Source organism: Rhinopithecus bieti, unplaced genomic scaffold, assembly GCF_001698545.2.
Source record: "Rhinopithecus bieti isolate Rb0 unplaced genomic scaffold, ASM169854v2 scaffold_19722, whole genome shotgun sequence".
NCBI lineage: Eukaryota > Metazoa > Chordata > Mammalia > Primates > Cercopithecidae > Rhinopithecus > Rhinopithecus bieti.
This window is the reverse complement of record NW_016809905.1, coordinates 1,530,333-1,541,220: the sequence shown is the minus strand read 5'-3', so window position 1 is coordinate 1,541,220 and position 10,888 is coordinate 1,530,333. Positions and strand designations below refer to the sequence as shown.

At 36.8% G+C, this 10,888-nt stretch overlaps 1 protein-coding gene across 3 annotated transcripts in view; it reads right to left on the bottom strand.

The window, feature by feature from the left end:
- Positions 1 to 558: 558 nt before the first annotated feature.
- Positions 559 to 10,888, bottom strand: part of GLYAT (glycine-N-acyltransferase) — a 24,937-nt gene continuing 14,607 nt past the window's right edge. For all 3 annotated transcript variants that reach the window (XM_017890850.1, XM_017890849.1, XM_017890851.1), the window contains 4 exons: positions 6,212 to 6,319; positions 3,647 to 3,773; positions 1,483 to 1,654; positions 559 to 1,062 (listed from right to left, as the gene is read on the bottom strand). In XM_017890850.1, coding sequence (XP_017746339.1) covers positions 660 to 1,062; positions 1,483 to 1,654; positions 3,647 to 3,773; positions 6,212 to 6,319 — 810 coding nt within the window. In that variant the 3' untranslated portion in view covers positions 559 to 659. The remainder of the gene's footprint in view (positions 1,063 to 1,482; positions 1,655 to 3,646; positions 3,774 to 6,211; positions 6,320 to 10,888) is intronic.

The window sequence follows — 10,888 nt, the reverse complement described above, 5'->3', positions numbered from 1 at the left end:
TTTTGGAAGCTCATCCTTAGAAATAACATTGGATCTTTTTTCCTGTAATAGGAGCTGGGATAGGATAGGATATCATCAGTTGGTATTTCTTCTAGTAACATTCCCTGCTATGTCATGTATACTGTATTTAGCCTAATATCCCATATATATTTGTGTCTAGTATATTTAATGTACCTGTAAAGTAGCAATAACAGGAGGGGATAATCTCTAAAGACCTATTAAGGAGAGTCCACTTGTTGATCACAAGGGAAAGACTTTAGAAAGGGAAAGAAAGAAATCACAGTGCTCAGAAAATACTATTCACCTTTTCCTAGCTCCCAGAAAAACTGGCAAGGGTCTTGAAACCGAGGAACCAGGGATTCCAGGAGAAATAATTTGGAGCAATATGCATCTGATGAAGTGTCATAAAGGTCCTGGAAATGTGGGGAGCTAAACTGCATAGGTTAAATGTAAGAGGACCTGGGCCTGCTTCCCACTGAGAAACCTGTGAATGCAGGGACCATGGCGATCCTGTTGAACGTCACACTGCTTCCCCAGAGCCCAAACAGTGCCCACTCCTTTACTGCTGATTACAATTTATTCTTTCTTTTCATCCACCATCCACTCCTCCAATTACATGCCCAGACCTGCCCAACGCTGTCTTATGTTCAGGATTGGCATCACAGAGGCACACAGTTCCACTGGTTCCAGCTTCTGGGAATGGAAACATGTTGCAGTGTGTAACTCATTTTTTGCATAGCTTCATTGCTGTAGTCTACATGAGAATAGACAGGAAAGCCAAGTTTGGCCAAATTCTGGGCGTGGTCATAGATGACATAAGTCACAAGGCCCTGGGACCGGTATTCAGGCAAGGTGCCTGCCATTCTCATCTCTCCAGTCTGGTCCATTAGATTCCAGCACACAGGGGTTCCCTCAGGCCCCAGGAGACACCTGGTGGGAAAGGTCTGAATGCAACGCTCAATGAATCTCTGGCTCCTCTCATTACCACCAAAAGACCAGAATTTATTCACCAAGTGAGCATGGGTAACATCCATGGATGAGAGTTTAAACATCTCTTGGTTGCTATGGAGGGTCCAAGAAGAAAACAAAATCCATTAGTATAAAGGTTTGTATTTGCTGTGACCTTATTGTCTTGAGAGACAGAGTAGACAGAAGAAATAACAAATGTGAAGTCCTGGAATATAGATGAGCTTGTGATGAAAGAGGAACAGAGTGAAGGTCAGAGTTGTTGGAGAAAGCAAGCAGGAAGGGCAATAAAGGTCCAAGTGGTAGCCAGAGACCTGATTTATTCTAGATGAGAAGGGAGATGGTGGAGTCTTTTAAGCAGGGGAGAAACATGTTCTGAGTTAAATTTTTTAAAAATATAATTCTGATTTCTTTGTACAACATTGATTGTAGGAAGGCCAGAGTGAATGCAGAGAGAGAAGTTGGGAGGTTGCTTGAGAGCTGTGAGTGGTATACAGTAGATTTTATCAAACTCACATGGCCCTGGGTTTGCCACCACTGGGAGATAAAGTCTTTGATTCCAGTAGGAAAGGAGCCAGTTCCTTGGCTGTTTCGGATGCCATATAGAGAATGTTTTGTGCGTGTTTGACTTTGAAGGACTTAATGGCTGCAAGATTTTGTATAGCCTCATTCAGGCTGGGCTGTGAACCTAGATGGTAGGATAAACAGAGATGTAATGGTTTAGGTATATTCTAGAGTGAAGTTCTGCAGTGGAGTAAGAAGTGTCTAGGATTTAGTATCATAAAATCTTGGTTCTGGGCTTGGTGCTACCACTATGACCCATGTCACATAGTAATGTAAAAAGTGAAGATTCCTCTTCAAAAAGACTTCCCTCCCCATCTAAGAATAAGTAGTAACTTCTCTTAGAAGCAAACTTTATTCAAAGACCTGTGCTAGCATTCTTAGATATCTGCCAGAAGATAATAAAGAAATCAATGTACTTTGTGTTCTTAGCTCCCACAGTTTAGCCTAAATATTTACCCTGGTATGCTTATACTGGTCCAAGTAAGCATTAGGTCATAGCCTGTTCCTCTTCCTTATTTGGAGATGTTTTTACCTTTCTCAGCATTCCACAGGTTACTTCCTGCTTCCTTCATTCTCCTCTGCCTTTACCTCTTTTAAAAGGTTTTAATTTGCTAGTCAATTGGGACAAATACAGAATGTGAGGTCCCATTCCAGCCAATGGAAACCAGACACAGCAGTAGGGTGGACATGTCAGATTATAAATAACCCTGTCTCCTTTGTTCAGTGTACTCTCATGGCAAAATTGCTGGTGAGTGTACCCTTTCTGCAGAAAGTAAAAATGACCTTGCTGAGGAAATTAAATTTATGTTCAAGTGCTATTTCTTTACAGCACCAGGGAACAAGCATTTCAAACAGTAAGGATTTGTGTAATTTTTTCTGTTTTACCTAAGTGAAAACATGCTTAGGGATGGATTCAATTACGATTGTGTTATTAACAGCAGTATCTGCACTGGAACCACATTTTCTGGGCTGTGTAATTGTGTAGTTTTGATAATCCTACTAGATAAATTTAAAAACTGGTAGCTAACATCTACTAAGCTACATTCCTAGTGTAGTAATATGAGGCAATGACCCACGATTTGCCCATATCTCCTGGTATCCATTCCCCAGGATAGTCCCCTCCTCCACTGCAACTTACCTTGGCCACATTGACCGACTTTCATCAATAGAAAGAGCAAATTTAATGCAAGGAGAGGCTTAAAAGTGCCTGCCCCATTGGGGCTTTCCCTTTGTTTTTGCTCCTGGTTAAGACCAATTACATTAAGACCAATACCATTAAGACAGGCCTGGGCCAGTCTGCTAAAGATACATGTTGCCATCATGCTATCACCACAGTCACCAGCTGTCATGAACTGACAACAGAACTCTCATTCAGGCATGTGAGTGAGGCCATGTAAGAGCAATCAGCCATGGTCCACCCATCGACTACAGCTACACGAGTAAACCCAGATGAGACCAGTGGAAGAAATGCCTTGCAAAGTTCAGCCCAAATGGTTGATTCACAGAATTATTAGGTTTGCTATGCAGCAAACATTAACTAACATGTCCAAGTATTATGCTAAGCATTTCCTAGTCACCTTCATTGAATCTTTTCAGTGCCTTGTGTGTTAGGTAACATTATTTTCCTCATTTTTATATATGATGAACATAATCTCAGAGAGGTTAAATCACTTAACTAAGATTACACTGCAAGTAACAGTCAAATACCATCCTAGGGAATCTCCAGAGAGCATAGTTGGAACCATGACAGTTGTTCTGGGTGATCTGGGAAGTATTCTATGGCCAAATAAGCTGTCATTTTTATTACCAGAATAGAAGGCCAGAGGGAAGGCTCTTCTTCAGCATCCAATCACCCTAAAAGGTCTGGATACAGCTGCAAAATGTGTCATAAATCCTTGGTACCAAGGAATTATACTATGGTTCCCTTTATGAAGCCCATTCTTTGCAAATTTTAGGGTTTCCCACACTGTCCACCACCATTTACAGGTATAGTTACCACACAGTAACAAAACTGACAGCAGGCTGGGAGTCTGGAGCTTGGAGGAAGGAGGTATAAGTCACATGAAAACTTGCTCAGGACACATAAGTGAGTCAGCACACATCCCATTCCTCTTACTTTGAATCTGTAAATGCTGTTTCCAATTGATGAGTTCTGATGATCCAAGGAATTCCTGACAGTTTTGGGGGTCTTTGGAGTAGATTTGGTAAGTATTGGTATAGTGATCAAGATCATCTGTCATATCCTGTTATCATTAGGAAAAAGGAAATAAAACACATCCTTATATTTTATGATTACATATAATTTTATACTGTGATATTTCTAAGTAATAAAATATTGGTAGATCACAATTATTTCTTTTTTATTGATACATAATATTTGTAAAAATTTATGGGGTATGTGTAATATTCTGTTATGTAAATAGAATGTTTAGTGATCAAGTCACAGTTTTCATCCCCCAGAATATTTGTTATTTCCATGTGTTGAGAACATTTCAAGTCCTCCTTCGATGTACTTTGAAATATACAATACATTGCTGTTAACTATAGTCACCCTATGTCAAACATTAGAACTTATTTCCTTTATCTAACTGGGTTTATATGCATATAATTATTTCTGAATTATTTAAATAATGAGATAAAGATCAAAGATTCAACTGTTCAATTTATATTGGAAAATTCCAGAACAATGCTATTCATTATCCGTATAACACGTTAAAATTTCAAATAAAAGACATAACCATTTAGAAAGCATTCTTCTTACCACCATCATCCTCAACAGGAGGAAGAGAGAGGTAATTGACAAGGGAAAGCTTATGTTGGAGGAATAAATTTTACTACAGTTCAAATACTTGCAGAATACACAAACTATGACCATGGCAGTATGAAACCTGATATTGATACCAAAGAAGATTAAAAACCAAATCAAAATGCCTTCTTTGAAAAATATAACGGTTAAACCAATTGCAGTTCCAGAGAAACAAACAATCCACTAACTCAGAAAGAGCTCCTCAAATTAGTAAATGACAGATACAATTATTTGTAGGAAGAAGGTGGATAAAAATATTACCACAACTATAATTATAAAAGAATTTAAAAACTTCTTAAAAAGTTGGAAAATGTTGCACAAAAAACACACTCACAAGTCAGCAATGATACCACTGACACATTTTGTTGCCTGAGACTACATTTAAAATATCAAATAATTTTATTTTGGTTTAGTTTTCATACCATAAATTTATTCATTTCATATACTGTTTATTTTTAAATTTTGATTGGCAAATGTATATATTTATGAACAATATGTTGTGTTGAAATATGTATACATTTTGAAATGGCTAAATCAGGGTAATTAGCATATTTATTGCTTCACGTATGTTGAACCTGGAGGACATTATACTAAGTGAAATAAGCCAAACACAGAAAGGCAGGTACCTCATGATCTCCTTTGTTTGTAGAATGTAGAAAAGTTGAACTCATAGAAGTAGAGAATAGAATGGTGGTTATCAGCAGGTAAGGTGGGGGAAAGGAGAGGAATTGGGAAATTGTTAGTCAAAAGATATGAAACTTCAGTTATAATAGTTATAATAGGAGGAATAAGTTCAAGAGATATATTGTACAACTTTGTAACTATAGTTAATAACAATGTATTCTATTCTTTAAAATTGCTAAGAGAGTAGACTTTAAGTGTTCCCACAACAAAGTGATTTTTAAATAACTTTATTAGTATTAAAAGTATATTTGTGTTTTCTGATGTTTTGAAATAAGCTTACGCATTTTTATCTTGAAATGTGTTGTTTAGTTTCAATAATTTTTAAGTGTTTCCTCAAACGTGTATAGAAGTTCTAGCATTATAGTTTTGCTTTTCGTAGTTGATAGGGGTTGGCTGTGTCCCCACCCAAATCTCAACTTTAATTATAGTTCTTATAATCCCCACGTGTAATTGAAAGGACCAGATGGAGATAATTGAATCATGGGGGTGGTTTCCCCCACCCTGTCTTTGTGATAGTAAGTTTTCATGAGATCTGATGGTTTTATAAGGGGCTTCACCATTTTCTCAGCTGTCATTCTTTCTCCTGCCACCATGTGAAGAAGGTCATGTTTGCTTCCCCTTCTGTCAGGACTGTAAGTTTCCTGAGGCCTTCCCAGACATGCTGTACTGTGAGTCAATTAAATCTCTTTCCTTTATAAATTACCCTGTCTCTGATATGCCTTTATTAGTAGCATGAGAACGGACTAATACAGTAGTCACTCTAACTCATTGCCCTTTTTTACAACTTCATATCTGTGCCCTTGCTGTTTTCCCTGGTTAGAATGTCCACTTTTCCTTGTAATCCTGACAAAAAACATATTTTTCCTACAAAATCCAGTTCAGATGACATCTCCACCAAGAAGTATATTGAACTTATCTGGTAGCCCCACCTTTGACTTCCATAATTTAATCAGGTTTTAGTTGGCCTATTTCTGTATCCTGTTTATCTTCTGTTCTCGTATAGTTCACACGGAATTTTAATTTATCTGTTGATCTATCTTGTCTTCCAGACTCTGAGCTTCTTGAGGATGGGGACTTGTTGACTATCCCTATGATTTACTTCTGTATGCCCTGGCTCTACCATATCGCTAAGAATGTAATAGGCACACAGCTAATATAAATGTAGAAGAATATTCATACATGAAACCTTACCTGCTCCTGAGGGCAGACAACCACTGTATTAAAATCAGGCCACTTGTCCACCACAGCCTTCAGATTGAATGGATTTCCATGGTTTATGTGAAAGACGGTTCCATAAACCTGCAGGATCCCAAGAAATTGAGAGGGTTGGTTTATTAGAAAAAGACAGCAAAGTTTCTTGCTTGATTAGGACAATAATTATTTCTATAAAATCATGACATTTTATGATACAAAGTAGCCAAATGGAGAATCTAGGTCAAACAATCTGTGCTATTTTTTTATCTGTACACACAGAGGGCAGACAACTACTGTATTAAAATCAGGTCACTTGTCCACCAGAGCCTTTAGATTAAACATATTTTTGTTCAATAATAAAATTACTGATATTTGCTATTTTTATCACTGAACATATTGTGTACCTATTTCTCTATTCACAAACATACTGTTTTCAACTTTTCACTTAAATAAATAATTCTTTATAGAATGTTCTTTCACAGGAATCTTTGCATACTTACCTAACATTTTCTTAAAATATCCAGAAGAGTAATTGCTGGTTTAAAGGCTATATACATGTTTAAAACTCTTTAGCATTGTTTCCATATAACTCTCTGGAGAGCTTAACTGAATTCTCATCAGTCAGCAGAGACTATAGCCTATTGCTCAAGAGAATAAGCTTGGGGAACCCTAGCCTGGATCCAGTCTTAGATCCCCACCCCTGCCCTGTTGGACAAACTAATGAGAGAGAGGGGTGCAAAAGAGGGTAGGATGTGAGAATGAGTGAGAATAAACCCCACAGACAGTAAGTGTCCTTATGATTTTGGGGTTGTGGTATGCAGTAGTAGACGTCAGCATAGATCTCATGACCATTGTGAACATGAAGCTTCAGCTGATACCAGCATGTAAATACACCAAAAAGGTGCTGTGCACTTGAATGCTTTCCATCAAGGATAGATGATAGAACTATACCAGTATATTTCCCTCCGGCTGCCCCCTATCCCACATGAACTACTAATGTCAGACTAGAGAATGAAGGTGAAAAAATTTCTAAATTGACTAAGTCTGAGTTTATCTGAATTCTGTTTTCAGCTATGAGTGGAGGCTTAATATAGAAATTTAGTACAGTTTTGGCAAAATATGGTTACATTTTTAAACATTTGTACCTGGGGCCTGTTAAAATGTGTTTACACTACAATATCCATTGCAAAATATGAAAATATGTGAAACTGTTATTTTTTTCTTATTGTTGTGGCCTAATTTATTAAAACTCCTTTTTTTCTTTTTTTTTTTTTGGAGACAGAGTCTTGCTCTTTCCCCAGGCTGGAGTGCAGTGACCGGATCTCAGCTCACTGCAAGCTCCGCCTCCTGGGTTTACGCCATTCTCCTGCCTCAGCCTCCCAAGTAGCTGGGACTACAGGCGCCCGCCACCTCGCCCGGCTAGTTTTTTGTATTTTTTTAGTAGAGACGGGGTTTCACCATGTTAGCCAGGATGGTCTCGATCTCCTGACCTCGTGATCCGCCCGTCTCGGCCTCCCAAAGTGCTGGGATTACAGGCTTGAGCCACCGCGCCCGGCCCTTAAAACTCCTTTTTAGTCCTACTGAACCCCAAACCTAGTGTGAACCCAGATAATCTAAGACAAGTCTCAGTTAATTTAGAAAGTTTATTTTGCCAAGATTGAGTGTACACCCGTGAAACAGCCTTGGGAAGTCCTGATGACACATGCCCAAGGTGACTGGGGTACAGCTTGGTTTTACACATTTTAGGGAGATACGATACCTCAATCATTATATATAAGAAATACACTGGTTCAGTTTGGAAAAGTGGGACATCTTGAAGCAAGGGCATGAATACTTGAAACGGTGAAGAAGCTTTCAGGTCACAGATAGGTGAGACACAAATGTTGCATGCTTTTGAGTTCCTGATTAGCCTTTCCAAAGGAGGCAATCAGATATGCATCTATCTTAGTAACTTTGAATAGAATGGGAGACAAGTTTGCCCTAAGCAGTTTCCACGTTGGGTTTTCTTTAGGGGTTGGGGGGCCCAAGATATTTTCCCTTCATATCCCCCACCCCTTTTTTTTTGTACAGTCTTTCGGAGAAAGCATTTTACAATAAAATGAGCCTCCGGTCTCAGATTTCGTTTAATGTCTTATGGCTAGGACAGTTTATTTCTAGATGGGTAGGTCCCAAAAGCTCATTTTTAGCAGATTGTGAAGTCTCATGTCCTGTGAAGAGAAAACAGCAGTGAAAGGGAGAAAAAACAACAACAAACAAAAGAACAATCCTGGAAAAATAGATATAGGCCGCATTACTCTAAAATTCATATATTAATAGGCAGCTTTAAAAGTGGCTTATGTATGTAAATAGGTTGCTGTTATTTTTTTCTGAAGTTTAAGTTGTTTGGCTTCAGTCTGTAGGGTTTTAAGAAAGCACAGCTTAGTTTTCAGTGACTTCAGATTTGGACAAATGAAAAAAAAGAAAATAAATTTAAAACATTATTTTGAAGACTTGTAGCCAAGAAAAATAGAATTCATTTCAAATTGTAGAAAATAATAAAAATTGAAAAATAACATCAGGCAAAACTAGAATCTAACAACAGGTGTACTATAGTTTTGAAATACAGATTTTTTTCTCTCTCCAGTTTCCCATTTTTACTAAAAACAAATTATGGTAGGACTAGTTTGCTTTATTATACTTGGCCTAATTATTTGTATACAGTCAGCAAAGAATAATTTATTTTTATATAGGTTTTTAAATTGGCATTGATGAAACTTTGTTCCATAGGAGGAATCTCAGATCAGACTTTTTAAGTCAAAGCCTAGCCATGAATTTGTGCCATCAAATACCTATGATGTTGAATGATTTCCTCTCCCTCTTGAGGTTCCACATTAAACCTGGGGCTTCTGTGCCTGTCAGAAAGTGACATTCTTTACTTACCACACTCAGAAACCCTGTACAGGGACTGCGTACACAAAATATAAGGCCATTTTTTTCTCAAGGGCTTTATTAACTCCATAAGTCAAGTTTGATTTCTTAAAGAAAAGCAGTTAAAGTCATCATAAAATAACCAATTTCTCCAATTGTTTCCTGTTAGAAATGAAAACAGATTCTTACTGCACTTATGCAAATAAATGTATTGCCATAAGTTAGGAATACTCACAATTTCCAAATTCTGGAGAAATCTGGTAGAGAGAAACAAATATGCTCCAAAGTTTGTTCATAGGAGTATACTAAATTGTTAAAAGCTGTCAGTAGCTCAAAAGAAAAGTTTTAAGACTCTGAAAAACAAAGGATCAGCAAACATTTTAAATAAAATGTTAAAAAGATTGGTTCAGTCCATGTAGTTAATTCCTTCTTTGTTTGATACTCATAAACATTTTATCTCTCTATGAGTCCTGAAAGTTTTTTCTCTATTGTGATGTTGCAATCTCCAAAGTTATCAGAAACTTGCATTTAAGAGCACCTGTTGGAGTTTTATAGCTGATTATAAAACCACCTTCTAAAGAGCACCAAAGCAAGATAATAATTTTCCATGGATAAAAAAAGGTTTAAGGCAGCCATAGTCAAAAGACACAACTGACAAGAAAATTTCTTACCCCTGTGGCATACAATATGATTGTTACTGATAATGTATACTAAATTATATTATAATTACAGGAGTTTCCCATAATTTTGGAACACATACCAATAACATATTTGTACAAATACAGCCCAAAGAAAACCAAACACCATTTCATATTTGCAATGCCTTCTGTATAATTTTTGTACCAAATAAGCCAAATTGTGTCATTGGACTTAGGGGAACCCACTATCTTAAAGAATTAGGTCAGAAAAAGACATAATTTATAATTCAATTTTGGAAAGTGTGTCAAATATAAGTTTAAAACACTTGAAATTACAAAATAGGATTACAGGTCATTGTGAAGTCATTTATTTAACCAAAGTGAAAGTCAAAGACTTCAAAAAGCAGTGAAAACCTTCATGTTTTGAGAGAGGAAATTTAATTTTCTTAATAAGACATCCTAATAAAAACAGCATGAAGCCAATTACATTTGTTTTTCCAAATTTGTAAACAGTCTATAAAATTTAATCTGGATTATAAAATGTAACTTCCTTGAACCTCATAACCTTTACTAAGGAGTCAGTTAATGCTTCAAGAAAACCTTGTTAATCTGACACAGGGGTCTATATACTGGTTTTTCATCAATGTTCCTTTGACATTAATGATTAATTTATACAGAAGCTAAACTTATTTTATCTTTCAAAATCAGCCATTATACTCTTACATGCCCAGCTCCTTCACAATAGTCCCTGGGCCTTGAGGAGTTGAATAGCTTTAATTTATTGCCCAGTGTCTCAGGAATGCAGTTTATTTTGATTGGCATTTTCTACAGGGCCTGAAGATGAGGCTTTAATTGCTGTCAGTGTTTAAAATTTAGCAGGACTTGGTATTCTTTATAGACGCAGGAGTTAAAATTCTGTGATTCAATGTTACAAGGACTTTAAAAGCATATACAGGAAGATACGTGGATGTAATAATCTTAATTAAAAAGATTTTATCTCACTTTTTTTCTAAGCAAATGAAAACTTAATATGACAACTTGATTATATAAACTTTTTTAATACATAAATCCTCTTATTGTGACTTACACCGATTGTTCATGACATGCTTGGACTTTTGGTTTGTCCTGA